Here is a 20,505-nt window from a genome sequence, read left to right on the forward strand (position 1 = left end):
GAGTGTAGCAGACGTGGTTTCAAAGCGCTGCCGTCTCAAATGGGCACCAGCTGAGAAGCTGCTGGATGACCAGAAGAAGGTCCTGTTCCTTTCTGATGGCTTCGAGGCCCTGTGATGTTCCTTGGTTCAGCCTGAAGATGAGCTGAGCTCTGACCCCAGGGAAGTGAAGGCGCTGGAAACCACCCTGAGGAGCTTGTTGAAGAAGACTGTCCTCCCCGAGTCCTCCTTGCTCACCACCATGAGGCCAACAGCTCTTCAAAGCCCTGGGCGGTGCCTGGAGGGTGAGCATTACGTGGTGTGGTTCCTCCATGCTGCTTGTCCAGGTGGTGGGTGGGTGTGGTCCCCCCATGCTGATTGACCCTGCAATGGGTGGATTGGGAAGACGACTGGCCTGGCTGAACAGGGAGCTTTTGGCGGGACTCAGGGAAAACAAGAGAGTTTATCAGCTTTGGAAGAAGGGGCAGGCAACTCAAGAAGAGTACAGGGATCTCGTTAGGTCATGCAGACAGGAAATCAGAAAGGCAAAAGCCCAGCTAGAACTCACTCCGGCCACTGTTGTAAGTGAGAATAAAAAATGTTTCTGCAAATACATTAACGACCAAAAGAGAGCCAAGGAGAATCTCCGTCCTTTATTGGATGCGGGGGGGGGAACATTGCCACCAAGCATGAGGAAAAGGCTGAGGTACCAATGCCGCCTTTGCCTCAGTCTTTAATAGCCAGAGCAGTTATCCCCAGGGTATTCAGCCCCCGCAGCTGGAAGACAGGGAAGGAGAGCAGAACAAAGCCCCCATAATCCAGGAGGAAGCAGTTAACGACCTGCTACACTACCTGGACACTCACAGGTCTGTGGGGCCGGATGGGATCCACCCAAGGGTACTGAGGGAGCTGGCAGAGGAGCTTGCCAAGCCACTTTCCATCATCTATCGGCAGTCCTGGTTAACAGGGGAGGTCCCAGATAACTGGAGGCTTGCCAATGTGACACCCATCTCCAAGAAGGTCCGGAAGGAGGATCCAGGGAACTACAGGCCTGTCAGCCTGACCTCGGTGCCAGGGGAGATTATGGAGAGGTTCATCTCGAGTGAACTCAACAGGCAAGTGCAGGTCAACCAGGGGATGAGGCCCAGCCAGCACGGGTTCATGAAAGGCGGGTCCTGCTTGACCAGCCTGAACTCCTTCTATGACCTGGTGACCTGCCAAGTGGATGAGGGAAAGGCTGTGGGTGTCATCTACCTGGACTTTAGTAAAGCCTTTGACACCGTCTCCCACAGCATTCTCCTAAGGAAGCTGGTGGTTCATTTTGCAGATGACACCAAATTGGGCAGGAGTCTTTCTGCTGGAGGGTAGGAAGGTCCTGCAGAGGGACCTGGACAGGCTGGACCGATGGGCCGAGGCCAGTTGTATGGGGTTCAACAAGGCCAAGTGCCAGGTGCTGCCCTTGGGTCACAACAAGCCCATGCAACGCTACAGGCTTGGGGAAGAGTGGCTGGAAAGCTGCCTGGCTGAAAAGGACCTGGGGGTGTTGGTCAACAGCCGGCTGAACATGAGCCAGCAGTGTGCCCAGGTGGCCAACAAGGCCAACAGCATCCTGGCTTGTATCAGGAACAGTGTGGCCAGCAGGAGCAGGGAAGTGGTCGTCCCCCTGTACTCTGCACTGGTGACGCCGCGCCTGGAATCCTGTGTCCAGTTTTGGGCCCCTCAGCACAAGGAGGACATTGAGGTGCTGGAGCGTGTCCAGAGAAGGGCAACGGAGCTGGGGAAGGGTGTGGAGCACAGGGCTGGTGGGGAGCGGCTGAGGGAGCTGGGGGTGTTCAGCCTGGAGAAGAGGAGTCTGAGGGGAGACCTTATCGCTCTCTGCAGCTGCCTGACAGGAGGGTGCAGTGAGGTGGGTGTTGGGCTCTTCTCCCATGTGGTTAGCGATAGGACGAGAGGAAATGGGCTCAAGCTGCATCAGGGGAGGTTTAGGTTGGAAATTAGGAAAAAATTCTTTACGGAAAGGGTGGTCAAGAATTGGAAGAGGCTGCCCAGAGAGGTGGTGGAGTCACCATCCCTTCAAGTGTTCAAAAGGCAGGTAGATGTGGCACTCTGGGCCATGGTTTAGTCTGGTCTACCCTTGATTGGCTTAGAGTAGACTTGGTAGTGTAGGTTAATGGTTGGACTGGGTGATCTTAAAGTATTTTCCAACCTACACGATTCTATGATTCTATGATTCTATTCTATGGTTTAGTGGGCATGGTGGTGTTGGGTTGATGGTTGCACTGATGATCCTAGAGATCCTTTCCAACCTTAATGATTCCTAGTTTTACTTTCATTAAAAAATAATCCAGCCACCAAGTGAAGGAACATGAGATTAATTATTCCTCTGCCCTTAACTGCTTTAGTGGTGGACTTGGTAGGGTTGGGTCAATGCTTGGACTGGATGATCTTAAAGGTCTTTTCCAACCTAAACAATTCCATGATTCTATGATTGGTGCCGCTCCTCCATGCTGATTGGCCAGGTGGTGGGTGGGTGTGGTGCCTCCATGCTGATTGGCCCTGCAGTGGTTGGATTGGTGCAGTTCCTCCATGCTGATTGGCCATACAGAGGGTGGGTGTGGTCCCTCCGTGCTGATTGGCTGACCAGCCGGGCAGGTGTGACGAGCCCACCCGTTCTCTGCGCTCTCCCCGCAGGCTGCAGTGGTGTGGGCTGTCGCAGAGCTGCTGTGCGGCACTGGCGGTACTCCTGGCCGAACACCCCAGCCTGTCCCAGCTGGAGCTGGGCGACGGCACGCTGGGCGACGGCGGCGTGCGCCTGCTCTGCGAGGGGCTGCAGCAGCCCAGCTGCCGCCTGCGTGTGCTGCGGTGAGTGGCCCCGGCACCCCTGGGCATCCCCCCGGCACCCGTGGGCATCTCCCAGGCAGCCAAACCCACGGGGTGGAGCGGAGGGCTGGGCAGGTACCCCAGAGAAGTCCCTCCAGGCTGGCAGGGACCCTCGGTCCCCCTCTCCCAGGGTGAGGAGCTGGAAAGCAGTGGCAGCGGGCTGGGGACCGTCACCGTGGTGGGGTGGCACCGCGGTGCCCTTGGAGCAGCTCTGAGGGTCCTTCGCGCGGGTCCCCGGCAGGCTGTGGTACTGCCGTCTCAGCAGCGGCTGCTGCGAGGACCTCGCCGCCGTGGTGGGCACCAGCCCCTGGCTGGAGGAGCTGGATTTGTCCTGGCAGGACAGGGGCCGCGGTCCTGCCTGCGTGTGCTGGGGGTCGGGGCTGAGCCAGAGTGGCTCCTTCCCTCTCCCGTTTCCCCACGCCCGTCGGTGGGAGCAGTTGCGTGGGTGTTTGATGCCAAAGAAAGGGCCTGGGGCCAGTGCCAGGCATCCCGCTGTGCTCTGCCCCGTCCTTCCCCCTGTCCCCGCCATGCCCAGGGCTGCGTGCGTGGCTGCGGCTCCTGCCCCACGTCCCTGAGGGATGGCTCATGTACCTGGGAGCGAGGTGCCAGCCCTGGAAGGGAGTCTCCAGCCAGTTTGGCGTTTTAATAGACAACAAGAGAAATTCACAGTGTGCCACGCGTTGGTGGGGACAGAGCCCCAGCCCCCTGCACCCGTGTCCCCAGGGAGTCCTGCGGTGTGGCCCGGGCATCCTCAGAGCGCCGTGGCCAGGGTGCTGACGCCAACATCGTCATAGTGCGTGTCCCCCGGGGGCTGGGCCGCGGGGTCCCTCGTGGCTCCTGGGGGACTTGGCGGGGGGCAGCTGCCACCTTCGGGGACAGCAAAGGCTGGTGCCTTAATGGGGCTGCTGCGCGCCCCTGCTGCCAGAGCCTGGCTGGGCTCTTGCCGCAGCCCCCGGGGCTTTGCTGCCTGCTGCCTGCCCGCCAGCGCAGCCGAGCTGCGGCGGAGGTGGCTCTGCAGGGCACAGGGTGGCTGTGGCCCCTCTCACCTGTCGGTGGGACACAGCCCCAGCTCCTGCGTGCCACCCCGTCGGCGCTGTCCCCAGCGCTGGGAGCGGGGCACTCTTGTGGCACGGCGGCGGCATCGTCGTAGCCATCCGGGGGGCCGTGCTGGGCAGGGGGGCCTGGGACAGGCACGCGGGTGGGTGGCAGTGAAGCGGAGGCCGTGGCAGGGCTCTGGCTGTGCCACCCCGCTCCGGCCACGCCACCGGGGATGTGCTGGTGGCACTGGGGCTGCTGCTGTCGACCACGTTCCTGCCCCCGAGCTCCTACCTGGGGCTGCCCTGGGCTCGCTCTCCTTCATGCTGTCCCCGCTGTAATACGGCAGCTTCGTCACCGACCCCTCGGACAGGGAGCCTGGCGGGGGGAGGACGGAGCGTTGGGGGTGACCAAAGCCTGCACCAGCGGGACGTGGTGCTGCAGATGGGGCCGTGGGGCAGAGAACCCCCATCTTTCGGGAGAGCTGCCAGGCACGGGGAGGGTCTGCACGGACCTGAGCGACTGGGCACCTCCTGGTACTCGGGCATGAGGGTGTAGTCCAGCTCCTCGTAGACGGCATCGGAGACAGCATCTGCAGCTCTACCGGGGCCTGGCATGATGGGCAGTGCTCAGCCAGGGCCATGGGGACCGTGGGTGGCACTGGGGTCACCCGCTGCCCACCCTCTGAGCCGTCCCGTGGCGGGGCCGCCCCAGCACCCCCAAACACCCACCCGCTGGCACCCACCTCGGCGTCGAGCCCGGGCGCGGCACGCCTGCACGGCCAGGGCAGCCAGGGCCAGGCACAGCAGCGTCCCCAGCACCACGCACAGGACCGTGGGCACCGGCACGCTCCCTGATGCTGCCGCTGCCGCCGTGCTGGTGCTGCTGGGGACACCTGCGGGGACATGAGCAGGCGGCGTGAGCAGGGGCACTGCAGGCAGCCTGGCGCAGGGGGGCCGTCGGCACGGGCAGAGCTACCTGTGCAAGCGGCACCCTCCGGGCAGCGGCTCCCCGGGGACGGGCTGGGCGTCCCGCTCGTGCCGTCACTGTCCTCGTCACAAGCGACGCGGGCGTCCCCGCCGGGGCTGCAGGCCTGCAGGCGCCAGGGTGCCGAGGGGCAGCGCCAGAGCCAGCGGGCCCCCTCCTGGCAGCCCACCCAGGCCAGCCAGGCGGGGGCCGGGTCCCGGGCAGGGGCGGCCTCCAGCCTCCCCCCGTCCGCGCAGCCCAGCTGCCGGCAGGCGGCGGTGGCCGTGGCGGGGCTGGTGCCGTTGGCGCACACGCGGCCCCACGTGCCCTTGTGGAGCACCTCCAGGTGCCCGCTGCAGCGGCCGCTGCCGCCCGCCAGCCGCAGGGAGAGCTGCTCTGCAAGGGGGTGCGCGGGGGGTCACGGCACGGCCGCGCCATCCCGCTGCCCCTGCTCCCCGAGCTGGGGGCGCACGGCACTGACCTGAGCAGACGGCTCCCGCCCCGCCACCGCGCCAGCAGCCGTGCTGTGCCGAGGCCGGGCACTCCCAGAGCGACGCCTCCGTCCCGGCACAGCCGCCGGCATGCGGCCACAGCGGCCCCGTGCCGGGACCAAAGCGGGCCGAGCCGGGTGCCGCCAGCGCCCTTCCGCAGCCCAGCTGGCGGCAGACGACGCTGGCGTCCCGGAGGTCCCAGGTTTCCTGGCACACGGTGCCCCAGCTGCCATTGACGTAGACCTCCACCCGCCCGGCGCAGCGCCCGGGGCCGCCCGACAGCCTCACCCGCCGGCTGCCTGCAGGGCACGGAGGGCACCGGGCTGGGGCGGCCGCTCACCGTGCCGGCACCCTCCGGCCCTGCCCGGGACACTCACCCGAGCACACCACGGCCACCTCCTCGCGGCTGACAGCCGGCGCGGCGGCCGTCAGCGGCACGTTGCACTGGGCCAGCTGCTCCTCGCTGCCGGCACACCGCAGCCCCTGCAGCCCCACAGTGCCCGAGCCCGCCACGCTGTAGACCTTCTCCGGCACGCCACAGCCCAGCTGCCGGCACACCACGCTGCCACGCCGCGCATCCCACAGCCCCGCCGGCACGCGGGCCCAGGCCCCGGGCCTTGCGGCAACCTCCAGACGCCCATCGCACCGGCTCTCCCCCTCCACCAGACGCAGGGGCGCGGCAACGCCTGCAAAATCCCCGGGTGAGCCGTGAGGCTGCCGCACCAGCACCGCAGGGGCTCTGAGGGGACGGGGGGCCCTGAGGGGATGATGGGGCCCCATTTCAGCCCTCCCCTCACCCCAAAACGGCCCTGTGTCCTCCGTCCCCAACTTTTCGGCTGTCCCAAAAGCCCCTTCAGGCTTTTCCCGGCACGTGCCATACAGACCTGAGCAGTTGACGGCAGCGGCGTGGCCGGGGGGGCAGGCGGGCTCCCCCAGCAGCGCCGTGGGGCACTCGCCTGGGTGCCGCTCGCTCCCGACGCAGCCAAAGGCGTCGCGCCGCAGCGGCCCGTCCCCCCCGCCGAAGGAGCCTCCCGGGGGCACGGCGGCGGCGGGGCCGCAGCCCAGGTGGTGGCAGAGGACGTGGGCATCACGCAGGTCCCAGCCGGTGGCGCAGAGGGACCCCCACGTGCCCCCCGCCTCCGCCTCCACCCGCCCGGCGCAGCCCGAGCTGTTGTCCGCCAGCCGGAAAGCCGTGTAGGCTGCGGCAGAAAGGGCGTTGGGGGGGGACGACGCGGTGGGGACTCCCCCAACACCCGCCGGCGGCCCCAGCGCTTACGGGAGCAGATGATGCTGGCATGGCTGGTGCAGGCCTGGCTGCGCGGCGGCCACCGGGCGCAGCTGGCAAGGAGGGGCTCGGTGCCGCTGCACTCGAACCCCCCCTCCCAGAGCAGCCCCGGTCCCGCCTCAAACCAGCCGGTGCCAGAGACGGCCAGGGCCACGCCGCAGCCCAGCTCCCGGCACACCACCTGGGCGGCCTTCATGTCCATGGTGTCCTCGCAGACGCTGGCCCACGCTCGGCCCCGACGCACCTCCAGCCGCCCGGCGCAGGCAGTGTCGCCGCCCACCAGCCGGGCAAACCCTGCCGGGAGAGGCGCGCGGGTCAGTGCTGACGGATGTGCCGGGACCGGTGCGTGTCCCCCACCACCCAGCTTCTACCTTGGCAGATGACGGCGGTGTCAAAGTTGTGAGCGCTGTTGTAGGGTCCCCAGCCACGGATCTTGCAGTCCCAGATCGCAGTCTCGCTCCCAACGCACTCGACCCAAGCCAGGTTGATGGGGCCGTCCCCTTTGCCGAAGTGGGTGCTGGCAGGGTAGGCACCGGCAGCCGAACCACAGCCCAGCTGCTGGCACACCACCTCAGCGTCCTCCATGTCCCAGCTGTGGTCTCCCACCGATCCCCAGACTCCTCGCAGCTTCACCTCCACCCTCCCGGCACAAGGACTCCCGCCAGCCGCCAGCCGCAGCTCCACCGCCTCTGCACCGGGGCACCAGCACGGCCTCAGCCCTGCCGGGGGATGCCCCGGCACACAGCGGTTGTCCCGGCATGGCCAGCCTCCCCACCTCACCTGCACACGTCACCCCCACGTCCCGCTCATGGCCGCAGAAGTGATGTCCCCAGTCAAAGTGGGCACAGTCCTGCAGCATCGCCTCATTGCCCTGGCAGAAGAGGGGCTGGAGCCAGATCCTGCCAGTGCCCTGCCCAAACGGGGCGTAGGGGGACGACCTGGCCACTGGCCCACAGCCCAGCTGACGGCACACCACAATGTCCCAACCGGCATCCCAGTGGAAGTCATAGGTGCAAACGGAGCCCCACTCGCCATCGTGCTTCACCTCCACCCTCCCGGCACAGCGCCCGCCGCCGCCCACCAGCCGCAGCTCCCCGGTGCCTGCGGCAAGGAGGGTGCTGAGCCCAGCCTCAGGCTGGATGGGGTCCCTGTCCCACAGCTGACCCATGCCCCAACACTCACCCTCGCAGAGCCACACACACAGGAGCAGCCCCAGCACCCCGGCCGGCACCATCCTGACATCCCAGACCCCCGGCGCGGGGCGGGTGATATATAGGCAGCGCCGCAGCTGGGAGCCAATGGAGGTGGCAGAACCTTTTGAGCTGTTATCAGGTGGGTTATCTCCCAGCTGACGGGGCCCCAGCCTCCAATAATCTTCTCCGTGCCCAAATATGAAGATTGGCTCTGCTTCTGGCGTCACACACCTCACCACGGTGGGTCGGTGCCCGGATGTGCCCGCGGGGAGCCAGCCCCCCAGGCCACTGCCACCGCCATGAGGAGCATGGGCCCTTCCCACGCGTATCCCCCCATGGGGCTGACCCTGCTGCCAGAGCCCGGCAAGAGCACGGTGCTGATGGTGACAGGATTCACCCCAAAATCTGCCAGAGTCTCCACGGGGCCGCCCTCAGCACTGACAAGGGGCATCGACTGCACACAGCTTCCCGGCCAGCTGCAGTGCTGCCGCTGTGACCCCCTTAGTGGGAGGGATGCAGGGACCTCTGCTCTTGCTGTCCCCACTTACTGCCGGGCTCCTTCTGCTCCCGGAGAAGAGCCTCCAGCTCTCAGCACCACCCGGCAGCCAGCGGGGCAGACCCTTTCCTCCTGCCATGGCGATGAAGGACATCTCTGCAGAGCTCCTCTTTGGTAGCACTTTGCAGGCGGAGGCATCCCCGGGAGCCCAGGCACGCTGCCTTTGGGCCCAGGGCCACGAGCAGAGGGGGACAGAGGCTGCGGGTGGCCCCAGGCAATTGCATTTGCTCCCAGTGTGGGTGAGGATTGCAGGCTGGTTAAAGCAGGCCTTGATGGATGAGGATGGTCCATCGGGAAGAGGAAGAGACCCTCAACTGAGCAGAGGCCCAAAATAATCCCAGACCATGTCCTTTTTGCCCTGAGCATTGAAACAAGTGTCCCATTGGCGTATTGGGAGTGTGGTGGGGCTGCTGAGGAGGTCCTGGGGAACGGGGCTGTGCTTGGGACTGGCTCTGCTTCTCGCCAGCGCAGAGTACAAGCAGAAATACAGAGAGCACGTGGTCAGGGAGTTCCGCTGGTACAAAGAAGTGAACTCCTGTCTCAGGGACAACCTGTCCATCAGCAGCCGCTACACCCACCTGACCATCGCCAGGAAGCCTTGGATGAAGGGCAGAGGTGAGCATGAAGCTGTGGGCACCCACTGCGGCTGTGCTGACGCCAGCAACACACCAGCCACCATCACCATTGCCACGCAGATGCTGTTTAAACCTGACAAAGATGGGCAACCGCTGCAGTTGGTGGTGCTGGTGGGGGCGCTGGGGATGGGGAAGACGATGACAGTCAAGAAGGTGATGGTAGAGTGGGTGGAAGGGAGCCTCTGCGCGCAGTGTGACTACATCTTCTGCATAGGCTGTAAAGACCTTGCCTTTACCAAGGAAGCGAGCGTGGCAGACGTGGTTTCAAAGCGCTGCCGTCTCAAATGGGCACCAGCTGAGAAGCTGCTGGATGACCAGAAGAAGATCCTGTTCATTTCTGATGGCTTCGAGGCCCTGGGATTTTCCTTGGTTCAGCCTGAGGATGAGCTGAGCTCTGACCCCAGGGAAGTGAAGGCGCTGGAAACCACCCTGAGGAGCTTGTTGAAGAAGACTGTCCTCCCCGAGTCCTCCTTGCTCACCACCATGAGGCCAACAGCTCTTCAATGCCCTGGGCGGTGCCTGGAGGGTGAGTATTACGTGGTGTGGTCCCCCCATGCTGCTTGACCCTGCAATGGGTTGATCGGGAAGACGACCGGCCTGGCTGAACAGGGAGCTTTTGGTGCGACATTGCCACCAAGCATGAGGAAAAGGCTGAGGTACCAATGCCGCCTTTGCCTCAGTATTTAATAGCCAGAGCAGTTATCCCCAGGGTATTCAGCCCCCGCAGCTGGAAGACAGGGAAGGAGAGCAGAACAAAGCCCCCATAATCCAGGAGGAAGCAGTTAACGACCTGCTACACCACCTGGACACTCACAGGTCTGTGGGGCCAGACGGGATCCACCCAAGGGTACTGAGGGAGCTGGCGGAGGAGCTTGCCAAGCCACTTTCCATCATCTATCAGCAGTCCTGGTTAACAGGGGAGGTCCCAGATAACTGGAGGCTTGCCAATGTGACGCCCATCTCCAAGAAGGTCCGGAAGGAGGACCCAGGGAACTACAGGCCTGTCAGCCTGACCTCAGTGCCAGGGGAGATTATGGAGCAGTTCATCTTGAGTGCGCTCAACAGGCAAGTGCAGGTCAACCAGGGGATGAGGCCCAGCCAGCACGGGTTCATGAAAGGCGGGTCCTGCTTGACCAGCCTGAACTCCTTCTATGACCTGGTGACGTGCCAAGTGGATGAGGGAAAGGCTGTGGGTGTCATCTACCTGGACTTTAGCAAAGCCTTTGACACTGTCTCCCACAGCATTCTCCTAAGGAAGCTAGCGGTTCATTTTGCAGATGACACCAAATTGGGCAGGAGTTGTTCTGCTCGAGGGTAGGGAGGTCCTACAGAGGGACCTGGTCAGGCTGGATCGATGGGCCGAGGCCAGTTGTATGGGGTTCAACAAGGCCAAGTGCCAGGTGCTGCACTTGGCTCACAACAAGCCCATGCAACGCTACAGGCTTGGGGAGGAGTGGCTGGAAAGCTGCCCGGCCGAAAAGGACCTGGGGGTGTTGGTCGACAGCCGGCTGAACATGAGCCAGCAGTGTGCCCAGGTGGCCAAGAAGGCCAACAGCATCCTGGCTTGTATCAGGAACAGTGTGGCCAGCAGGAGCAGGGAAGTGGTCGTCCCCCTGTACTTGGCACTGGTGAGGCTGCACCTGGAATGCTGTGTCCAGTTTTGGGCCCCTCAGTACAAGGAGGACATTGAGGTGCTGGAGCGTGTCCAGAGAAGGGAGTGGAGTGGTGGAGTCCCCATCCCTGGGGGTGTTCCAAAAACGGGCAGACGTGGCACTTTGGGCCATGGTTTAGTGGGCATGGGGGTGTTGGGTTGATGGTTGGAGTGAGGATCTTAAAGATCCTTTCCAACTTTAATGATTCCTACTTTTACTTTTTAAAAAAATAATCAAGCCACCAAGCGAGGAAACATGAGATTAATTATTCCTCTGTCCTTATCTGCTTTAGTGGTGGCCTTGGTAGTGTTAGGTCAATGCTTGGACTGGATGATCTTAAAGGTCTTTTCCAACCTAAACAATTCCATGAGTCTATGATTGGTGCCGTTCCTCCATGCTGATTGGCCAGGTTGTGGGTGGGTGTGGTGCTTCCATGCTGATTGGCCCTGCAGTGGTTGGATTGGTGCAGTTCCTCCATGCTCATTGGCCATACAGAGGGTGGGTGTGGTCCCTCCATGCTGATTGGCTGACCAGCCAGGCAGGTGTGACGAGCCCACCCGTTCTCTGCGCTCTCCCCGCAGGCTGCAGTGGTGCGGGCTGTCGCAGAGCTGCTGTGCGGCACTGGCGGCGCTCCTGGCCGAACACCCCAGCCTGTCCCAGCTGGAGCTGGGCGACGGCACGCTGGGCGACGGCGGCGTGCGCCTGCTCTGCGAGGGGCTGCAGCAGCCCAGCTGCCGCCTGCGTGTGCTGCGGTGAGTGGCCCCGGCACCCCTGGGCATCCCCCCGGCACCCGTGGGCATCTCCCAGGCAGCCAAACCCACGGGGTGGAGCGGAGGGCTGGGCAGGTACCCCAGAGAAGTCCCTCCAGGCTGGCAGGGACCCTCGGTCCCCCTCTCCCAGGGTGAGGATCTGGAAAGCAGTGGCAGCAGGCTGGGGACCGTCACCGTGGTGGGGTGGCACCGCGGGGCCCTTGGAGCAGCTCTGAGGGTCTTTCGCGCGGGTCCCCGGCAGGCTGTGGTACTGCCGCCTCAGCAGCGGCTGCTGCGAGGACCTCGCCGCCGTGGTGGGCACCAGCCCCTGGCTGGAGGAGCTGGATTTGTCCTGGCAGGACAGGGGCCGCGGTCCTGCCTGCGTGTGCTGGGGGTCGGGGCTGAGCCAGAGTGGCTCCTTCCCTCTCCCGTTTCCCCACGCCCGTCGGTGGGAGCAGTTGCGTGGGTGTTTGATGCCAAAGAAAGGGCCTGGGGCCAGTGCCAGGCATCCCGCTGTGCTCTGCCCCGTCCTTCCCCCTGTCCCCGCCATGCCCAGGGCTGCGTGCGTGGCTGCGGCTCCTGCCCCACGTCCCTGAGGGATGGCTCATGTACCTGGGAGCGAGGTGCCAGCCCTGGAAGGGAGTCTCCAGCCAGTTTGGCGTTTTAATAGACAACAAGAGAAATTCACAGTGAGCCACGCGTTGGTGGGGACAGAGCCCCAGCCCCCTGCACCCGTGTCCCCAGGGAGTCCTGCGGTGTGGCCCGGGCATCCTCAGAGCGCCGTGGCCAGGGTGCTGACGCCAACATCGTCATAGTGTGTGTCCCCCGGGGGCTGGGCCGCGGGGTCCCTCGTGGCTCCTGGGGGACTTGGCGGGGGGCAGCTGCCACCTTCGGGGACAGCAAAGGCTGGTGCCTTAATGGGGCTGCTGCGCGTCCCTGCTGCCAGAGCCTGGCTGGGCTCTTGCCGCAGCCCCCGGGGCTTTGCTGCCTGCTGCCTGCCCGCCAGCGCAGCCGAGCTGCGGCGGAGGTGGCTCTGCAGGGCACAGGGTGGCTGTGGCCCCTCTCACCTGTGGGTGGGACACAGCCCCAGCTCCTGCGTGCCACCCCGTCGGCGCTGTCCCCAGCGCTGGGAGCGGGGCACTCTTGTGGCACGGCGGCGGCATCGTCGTAGCCATCCGGGGGGCCGTGCTGGGCAGGGGGGCCTGGGACAGGCACGCGGGTGGGTGGCAGTGAAGCGGAGGCCGTGGCAGGGCTCTGGCTGTGCCACCCCACTCCGGCCACGCCACCGGGGATATGCTGGTGGCAGTGGGGCTGCTGCTGTCGCCCACGTTCCTGCCCCCGGGCTCCTACCTGGGGCTGCCCTGGGCTCGCTCTCCTCCATGCTGTCCCCGCTGTAATACGGCAGCTTCGTCACCGACCCCTCGGACAGGGAGCCTGGCGGGGGGAGGACGGAGCGTTGGGGGTGACCAAAGCCTGCACCAGCGGGACGCGGTGCTGCAGATGGGGCCGTGGGGCAGAGACCCCCCATCTTTCGGGAGAGCTGCCAGGCACGGGGAGGGTCTGCACGGACCTGAGCGACTGGGCACCTCCTGGTACTCGGGCATGAGGGTGTAGTCCAGCTCCTCGTAGACAGCATCGGAGACGGCGTCTGCAGCTCTACCGGGGCCTGGCATGATGGGCAGTGCTCAGCCAGGGCCATGGGGACCGTGGGTGGCACTGGGGTCACCCGCTGCCCACCCTCTGAGCCGTCCCGTGGCAGGGCCGCCCCAGCACCCCCAAACACCCACCCGCCGGCACCCACCTCGGCGCTGAGCCCGGGCGCGGCACGCCTGCACGGCCAGGGCAGCCAGGGCCAGGCACAGCAGCGTCCCCAGCACCACGCACAGGACCGTGGGCACCGGCACGCTCCCTGATGCTGCCGCTGCCGCCGTGCTGGTGCTGCTGGGGACACCTGCGGGGACATGAGCAGGCGGCGTGAGCAGGGGCACTGCGGGCAGCCTGGCGCGGGGGGCCAGCGGCACGGGCAGAGCTACCTGTGCAAGCGGCACCCTCCGGGCAGCGGCTCCCCGGGGACGGGCTGGGCGTCCCGCTCGTGCCGTCACTGTCCTCGTCACAAGCGACGCGGGCGTCCCCGCCGGGGCTGCAGGCCTGCAGGCGCCAGGGTGCCGAAGGGCAGCGCCAGAGCCAGCGGGCCCCCTCCTGGCAGCCCACCCAGGCCAGCCAGGCGGGGGCCGGGTCCCGGGCAGGGGCGGCCTCCAGCCTCCCCCCATCCCCGCAGCCCAGCTGCCGGCAGGCGGCGGTGGCCGTGGCAGGGCTGGTGCCGTTGGCGCACACGCGGCCCCACGTGCCCTTGTGGAGCACCTCCAGGTGCCCGCTGCAGCGGCCGCTGCCGCCCGCCAGCCGCAGGGAGAGCTGCTCTGCAAGGTGGTGCGCGGGGGGTCACGGCACGGCCGCGCCATCCCGCTGCCCCTGCTCCCCGAGCTGGGGGCGCACGGCACTGACCTGAGCAGACGGCTCCCGCCCCGCCACCGCGCCGGCAGCCGTGCTGTGCCGAGGCCGGGCACTCCCAGAGCGACGCCTCCGTCCCGGCACAGCCGCCGGCATGCGGCCACAGCGGCCCCGTGCCGGGACCAAAGCGGGCCGAGCCGGGTGCCGCCAGCGCCCTTCCGCAGCCCAGCTGGCGGCAGACGACGCTGGCGTCCCGGAGGTCCCAGGTTTCCTGGCACACGGTGCCCCAGCTCCCATTGACGTAGACCTCCACCCGCCCGGCGCAGCGCCCGGGGCCGCCCGACAGCCTCACCCGCCGGCTGCCTGCAGGGCACGGAGGGCACCGGGCTGGGGCGGCCGCTCACCGTGCCGGCACCCTCCGGCCCTGCCCGGGACACTCACCCGAGCACACCACGGCCACCTCCTCGCGGCTGACGGCCGGCGCGGCGGCCGTCCCCGACACGTTGCACTGGGCCAGCTGCTCCTCGCTGCCGGCACACCGCAGCCCCTGCAGCCCCACAGTGCCCGAGCCTGCCACGCTGTAGACCTTCTCCGGCACGCCACAGCCCAGCTGCCGGCACACCACGCTGCCACGCCGCGCATCCCACAGCCCCGCCGGCACGCGGGCCCAGGCCCCGGGCCTTGCGGCAACCTCCAGACGCCCATCGCACCGGCTCTCCCCCTCCACCAGACGCAGGGGTGCGGCAACGCCTGCAAAATGCCCGGCGGTGCGGTGCCGTGAGGCTGCCGCACCAGCACCGTAGGGGACCTGAGGGATGGGGGGCCCTGAGGGGATGGGGGGCCCTGAGGGGATGGCGGGGTCCCATTTCAGCCCTCCCCTCACCCCAAAACGGCCCTGTGTCCTCTGTCCCCAACTTTTCGGCTGTCCCAAAAGCCCCTTCAGGCTTTTCCCGGCACGTGCCATACAGACCTGAGCAGTTGACGGCAGCGGCGTGGCCGGGGGGGCAGGCGGGCTCCCCCAGCAGCGCCGTGGGGCACTCGCCTGGGTGCCGCTCGCTCCCGACGCAGCCAAAGGCGTCGCGCCGCAGCGGCCCGTCCCCCCCGCCGAAGGAGCCTCCCGGGGGCACGGCGGCGGCGGGGCCGCAGCCCAGGTGGTGGCAGAGGACGTGGGCGTCGCGCAGGTCCCAGCCGGTGGCGCAGAGGGACCCCCACGTGCCCCCCGCCTCCGCCTCCACCCGCCCGGCGCAGCCCGAGCTGTTGTCCGCCAGCCGGAAAGCCGTGTAGGCTGCGGCAGAAAGGGCGTTGGGGGGGGACGACGCGGTGGGGACTCCCCCAACACCCGCCGGCGGCCCCAGCGCTTACGGGAGCAGATGATGCTGGCATGGCTGGTGCAGGCCTGGCTGCGCGGCGGCCGCCGGGCGCAGCTGGCAAGGAGGGGCTCGGTGCCGCTGCACTCGAACCCCCCCTCCCAGAGCAGCCCCGGTCCCGCCTCAAACCAGCCGGTGCCAGAGACGGCCAGGGCCACGCCGCAGCCCAGCTCCCGGCACACCACCTGGGCGGCCTTCATGTCCATGGCGTCCTCGCAGACGCTGGCCCACGCTCGGCCCCGACGCACCTCCAGCCGCCCGGCGCAGGCAGTGTCGTCGCCCACCAGCCGGGCAAACCCTGCCGGGAGAGGCGCACGGGTCAGTGCTGACGGATGTGCCGGGACCGGTGCGTGTCCCCCATCACCCAGCTCCTACCTTGGCAGATGACGGCGGTGTCAAAATCATGTATGCTGCTGTTGTAGGGTCCCCAGCCATCGATCTTGCAGTCCCAGATCGCAGTCTCGCTCCCAACGCAGTCAACCAGAACCAGGCTGAGGGGGCCGTCCCCTTTGCCAAAGCGGGTGCTGGCAGGGTAGGCACCGGCAGCCGAGCCACAGCCCAGCTGCTGGCACACCACCTCCGCGTCCTCCATGTCCCATTCGTCGTCTGACACCGATCCCCAGCTTCCCCGCAGCTTCACCTCCACCCTCCCGGCACAAGGACTCCTGCCAGCCACCAGCCGAAGCTCCACCGCCTCTGCACCGGGGCACCAGCACGGCCTCAGCCCTGCCGGGGGATGCCCCGGCACACGGCGGTTGTCCCGGCATGGCCAGCCTCCCCACCTCACCTGCGCAGGTCACCCCCACGTCCCGCTCATGGCCGCAGAAGTGATGTCCCCAGTCAAAGTGAGCACAATCCTGCAGCATCGCCTCGTCGCCCCGGCAGAAGAGGGGCTGGAGCCAGATCCTGCCGGTGCCCTGCCCAAACGGGGTGTAGGGGGATGACCTGGCCACTGGCCCACAGCCCAGCTGCCGGCACACCACAATGTCCCAACTGGCATCCCAGTGGAAGTCGTAGGCGCAGACGGAGCCCCACTCGCCGTCGTGCTTCACCTCCACCCTCCCGGCACAGCGCCCGCCGCCGCCCACCAGCCGCAGCTCCCCGGTGCCTGCGGCAAGGACGGTGCTGAGCCCAGCCTGGGGCTGGACAGGGGTCCCTGCCCCACGGATGACCCCTTCCCGATACTCACCATCACAGAGCCACACACACAGGAGCAGCCCCAGCACCCCGACCAGCACCATCCTGACGTCCCAGACCCCCGGCGCGGGGCGGGTGATATATAGGCAGCGCCGCAGCTGGGAGCCAATGGAGGTGGCAGAACCTTTTGAGCTGTTATCAGGTGGGTTATCTCCCAGCTGACGGGGCCCCAGCCTCCAATAATCTTCTCCGTGCCCAAATATGAAGATTGGCTCTGCTTCTGGCGTCACACACCTCACCACGGTGGGTCGGTGCCCGGATGTCCCCGCGGGGAGCCAGCCCCCCAGGCCACTGCCACCGCCATGAGGAGCATGGGCCCTTCCCACGCGTGTCCCCCCATGGGGGTGACCCTGCTGCCAGAGCCCAGCAAGAGCACGGTGCTGATGGTGACAGGATTCACCCCAAAATCTACCAAAGCCTTCACAGGGCCGCCCTCAGCACTGACAAGGGGCATCGACTGCACACAGCTTCCCGGCCAGCTGCAGTGCTGCCGCTGTGACCCCCTTAGTGGGAGGGATGCAGGGACCTCTCCTCTTGCTGTCCCCACTTACTGCCGGGCTCCTTCTGCTCCCGGAGAAGAGCCTCCAGCTCTCAGCACCGCCCGGCAGCCAGCGGGGCAGACCCTTTCCTCCTGCCATGGCGATGAAGGACATCTCTGCAGAGCTCCTCTTTGGTAGCACTTTGCAGGCGGAGGCATCCCCAGGAGCCCAGGCACGCTGCCTTTGGGCCCAGGGCCACGAGCAGAGGGGGACAGAGGCTGCGGGTGGCCCCAGGCAATTGCATTTGCTCCCAGGGTGGGTGAGGATTGCAGCCTGGTTAAAGCAGGCCTTGATGGATGAGGATGGTCCATCGGGAGTGGGGAAGGACCCCCCCCAACTGACCGAGGCCCAAAATAATCCCAGATCATGTCCTTTTTACCTCTGCCAGAGTGAAGAAAGCCCTGAGCATTGAAACAAGTGTCCCGTTGGCGTATTGGGAGTGCAGTGGGGCTGCTGAGGAGGTCCTGGGGAATGGGGCTGTGCTTGGGAATGACTGCTTCTTGCCGGCGCAGAGTACAAGCAGAAATACAGAGAGGACGTGGTCAGGGAATTTGCTGGTACAAAGAAGTGAACTCCTGTCTCGGGGACAACCTGTCCATCAGCAGCCGCTACACCCACCTGACCATCACCAGGAAGCCTTGGAGCAAGGGCAGAGGTAAGCATGAAGCTGTGGGCACCAGCTGTGTCTGTGCCGACGCCAGCAACGCACCAGCCACCATCACCATCACCACGCAGACGCTGTTTAAACCCAACGAAGATGGGCAACCACTGCAGGTGGTGGTGCTGGTGGGGGCCCCCAGTGATGGGGTAGATGATGACGGTCAAGAAGGTGATGGTAGAGTGGGTGGAAGGGAGCCTCTGCGCGCAGTGTGACTACATCTTCTGCATAGGCTGTAAAGACCTTGCCTTTACCAAGGAAGCGAGCGTGGCAGACGTGGTTTCAAAGCACTGCCCTCACAAGTGGGCGCCAGCTGGGAAGATGCTGGATGACCAGAAGAAGATCCTGTGCATTTCTGATGGCTTCGGGGCCCTGGGATTTTCCTTGGTTCAGCCTGAAGATGAGCTGAGCTCTGACCCCAGGGAAGTGAAGGCGCTGGAAACCACCCTGAGGAGCTTGTTGAAGAAGACTGTCCTCCCCAAGTCCTCCTTGCTCATCACCACGACACCAATGACTCTTCAAAGCCCTGGGCGGTGCCTGGAGGGTGAGTATTACGTGGTGTGGTCCCCCCATGCTGCTTGACCCTGCAATGGGTGGATCAGGAAGACGACCGGCATGGCTGAACAGGGAGCTTTTGGTGCGACATTGCCACCAAGCATGAGGAAAAGGCTGAGGTACCAATGCCGCCTTTGCCTCAGTCTTTAATAGCCAGAGCAGTTATCCCCAGGGTATTCAGCCCCCGCAGCTGGAAGACAGGGAAGGAGAGCAGAACGAAGCCCCCATAATCCAGGAGGAAGCAGTTAACGACCTGCTACACCACCTGGACACTCACAGGTCTGTGGGGCTGGATGGGATCCACCCAAGGGTACTGAGGGAGCTGGCGGAGGAGCTTGACAAGCCACTCTCCATCATCTATCGGCAGTCCTGGTTAACAGGGGAGGTCCCAGATAACTGGAGGCTTGCCAATGTGACGCCCATCTCCAAGAAGATCCGGAAGGAGGACCCAGGGAACTACAGGCCTGTCAGCCTGACCTCGGTGCCAGGGTGTCATCTACCTGGACTTTAGTAAAGCCTTTGACACTGTCTCCCACAGCATTCTCCTAAGGAAGCTGGCGGTTCAGTTTGCAGATGACACCAAGTTGGGCAGGAGTTGTTCTGCTCGAGGGTAAGAAGGTCCTGCAGAGGGACCTGGACAGGCTGGACCGATGGGCCGAGGCCAGTTGTATGGGGTTCAACAAGGCCAAGTGCCGGATGCTGCCCTTGGGTCACAACAAGCCCATGCAACGCTACAGGCTTGGGGAAGAGTGGCTGGAAAGCTGCCTGGCTGAAAAGGACCTGGGGGTGTTGGTCGACAGCTGGCTGAACACGAGCCGGCAGTGTGCCCAGGTGGCCAAGAAGGCCAACAGCATCCTGGCTTGTATCAGGAATGCTGTGGCCAGCAGGAGTAGGGAGGTGATTGTCCCCCTGTACTCGGCGCTGGTGAGGCCGCACCTGGAATACTGTGTCCAGTTTTGGGCCCCTCACTACAAGAAAGACATTGAGGTGCTGGAGCGTGTTCAGAGGCGGGCAACGAAGCTGGTGAAGGGTCTGGAGAACAAGTCTTATGAGGAGCGGCTGAGGGAACTGGGGTTGTTTAGCCTGGAAAAGAGGAGGCTGAGGGGAGACCTTATCGCTCTCTACAACTACCTGAAAGGAGGTTGTAGTGAGGTGGGTGTTGGTCTCTCCTCCCAAGTAGCTAGCGATAGGACAAGAGGAAATGGGCTTAAGCTGCGCCAGGGGAGGTTTAGACTGGAAATTAGGAAAAATTTCTTTACGGAAAGGGTGGTCAGGCATTGGAACAGGCTGCCCAGAGAGGTGGTGGAGTCACCATCCCTGGAGGCGTTTAAAAAACGGGTAGATGTGGCACTTCGGGATATGGTTTAGTCTGGTCTACCCTTGATTAGTCTAGAGTGGGCTTGGTAGTGTAGGTTAATGGTTGGACTGGATGATCTTAAAGGTCTTTTCCAACCTAGATGATTCTATGATTCTATGATTCTATGATTCTATGATTCTAAGAGTGGCTGGAAAGCTGCCTGGCGGAAAAGGACCTGGGGGTGTTGGTCGACAGCCGGCTGAACATGAGCCAGCAGTGTGCCCAGGTGGCCAAGAAGGCCAACAGCATCCTGGCTTGTATCAGGAACAGTGTGGCCAGCAGGAGCAGGGAAGTGGTCGTCCCCCTGTACTCGGCACTGGTGAGGCCGCACCTGGAATGCTGTGTCCAGTTTTGGGCCCCTCAGCACGAGGAGGACATTGAGGTGCTGGAGTGTGTCCAGAGAAGGGCAACGGAGCTGGTGAAGGGTGTGGAGCACAGGGCTGGTGGGGAGCGGCTGAGGGAGCTGGGGGTGTTCAGCCTGGAGAAGAGGAGGGTGAGGGGAGACCTTATCGCTCTCTGCAGCTGCCTGAAAGGAGGGTGCAGTGAGGTGGGTGTTGGTCTCTTCTCCCACGTAACTAGCAACAGGACGAGAGGAAATGGCCTCACGCTGTGCTGGGGGAGGTTTAGATTGGATATTGGGAAAAATTTCTTGACGGGAAGAGTGGTCAAGAATTGGAAGAGGCTACCCAGAGAGGTGGTAGAGTCACCATCCCTGCAAGTGCTCAAAAAACGGGTAGATGTGGCACTTTGGGACATGGTTTAGTCTGGTCTACCCTTGATTGGCTTAGAGTAGACTTGGTAGTGTAGGTTAATGGTTGGACTGGATGATCTTAAAGGTCTTTTCCAACCTACACGATTCTATGATTCTATGATTCTATTCTATGGTTTAGTGGGCATGGTGGTGTTGGGTTGATGGTTGCACTGATGATCCTAGAGATCCTTTCCAACCTTAATGATTCCTACTTT

General features: G+C 64.6%; 2 protein-coding genes across 2 annotated transcripts; both read right to left on the minus strand.

Annotated features, from left to right (window-relative positions):
• Nucleotides 1-3,607: 3,607 nt before the first annotated feature.
• LOC142593718 (scavenger receptor cysteine-rich type 1 protein M130-like) lies at nucleotides 3,608-7,867 on the minus strand. Its single transcript, XM_075712223.1, has 13 exons — nucleotides 7,816-7,867; nucleotides 7,414-7,734; nucleotides 7,005-7,322; nucleotides 6,625-6,927; nucleotides 6,233-6,547; nucleotides 5,726-6,034; nucleotides 5,339-5,647; nucleotides 4,885-5,253; nucleotides 4,637-4,756; nucleotides 4,406-4,501; nucleotides 4,186-4,269; nucleotides 3,903-4,037; nucleotides 3,608-3,723 (listed from the first exon to the last, which is right to left on the minus strand). Exons 1-13 carry the CDS (start codon nucleotides 7,865-7,867, stop codon nucleotides 3,608-3,610), a joined length of 2,847 nt encoding a protein of 948 aa, XP_075568338.1.
• Nucleotides 7,868-12,190: 4,323 nt separating this feature from the next.
• On the minus strand, nucleotides 12,191-16,474 carry LOC142593719 (scavenger receptor cysteine-rich type 1 protein M130-like). The gene is made up of 13 exons (XM_075712225.1): nucleotides 16,423-16,474; nucleotides 16,021-16,341; nucleotides 15,609-15,929; nucleotides 15,229-15,531; nucleotides 14,837-15,151; nucleotides 14,308-14,616; nucleotides 13,921-14,229; nucleotides 13,467-13,835; nucleotides 13,220-13,339; nucleotides 12,989-13,084; nucleotides 12,769-12,852; nucleotides 12,486-12,620; nucleotides 12,191-12,306 (listed from the first exon to the last, which is right to left on the minus strand). Exons 1-13 carry the CDS (start codon nucleotides 16,472-16,474, stop codon nucleotides 12,191-12,193), a joined length of 2,850 nt encoding a protein of 949 aa, XP_075568340.1.
• Nucleotides 16,475-20,505: the final 4,031 nt, after the last annotated feature.

Source organism: Pelecanus crispus, chromosome 6 (assembly GCF_030463565.1).
Source record: "Pelecanus crispus isolate bPelCri1 chromosome 6, bPelCri1.pri, whole genome shotgun sequence".
Classification (NCBI taxonomy): Eukaryota; Metazoa; Chordata; class Aves; order Pelecaniformes; family Pelecanidae; genus Pelecanus; species Pelecanus crispus.

Excerpts from the sequence above, each read along its gene's own strand:
- LOC142593718 (XM_075712223.1), bottom strand. The coding sequence starts at position 7,867 with ATGGTGCCGGCCGGGGTGCTGGGGCTGCTCCTGTGTGTGTGGCTCTGC. Across the intron at positions 5,254-5,338 it reads GGCGGGAGCCGTCTGCTCAG|AGCAGCTCTCCCTGCGGCTG; the intron begins GTCAGTGCCGTG and ends ACCCCCTTGCAG. Across the intron at positions 4,270-4,405 it reads GGAGGTGCCCAGTCGCTCAG|GCTCCCTGTCCGAGGGGTCG; the intron begins GTCCGTGCAGAC and ends TCCCCCCGCCAG.
- LOC142593719 (XM_075712225.1), bottom strand. The coding sequence starts at position 16,474 with ATGGTGCTGGTCGGGGTGCTGGGGCTGCTCCTGTGTGTGTGGCTCTGT. Across the intron at positions 12,853-12,988 it reads GGAGGTGCCCAGTCGCTCAG|GCTCCCTGTCCGAGGGGTCG; the intron begins GTCCGTGCAGAC and ends TCCCCCCGCCAG. Across the intron at positions 12,621-12,768 it reads CGAGCCCAGGGCAGCCCCAG|GCCCCCCTGCCCAGCACGGC; the intron begins GTAGGAGCCCGG and ends TGCCTGTCCCAG.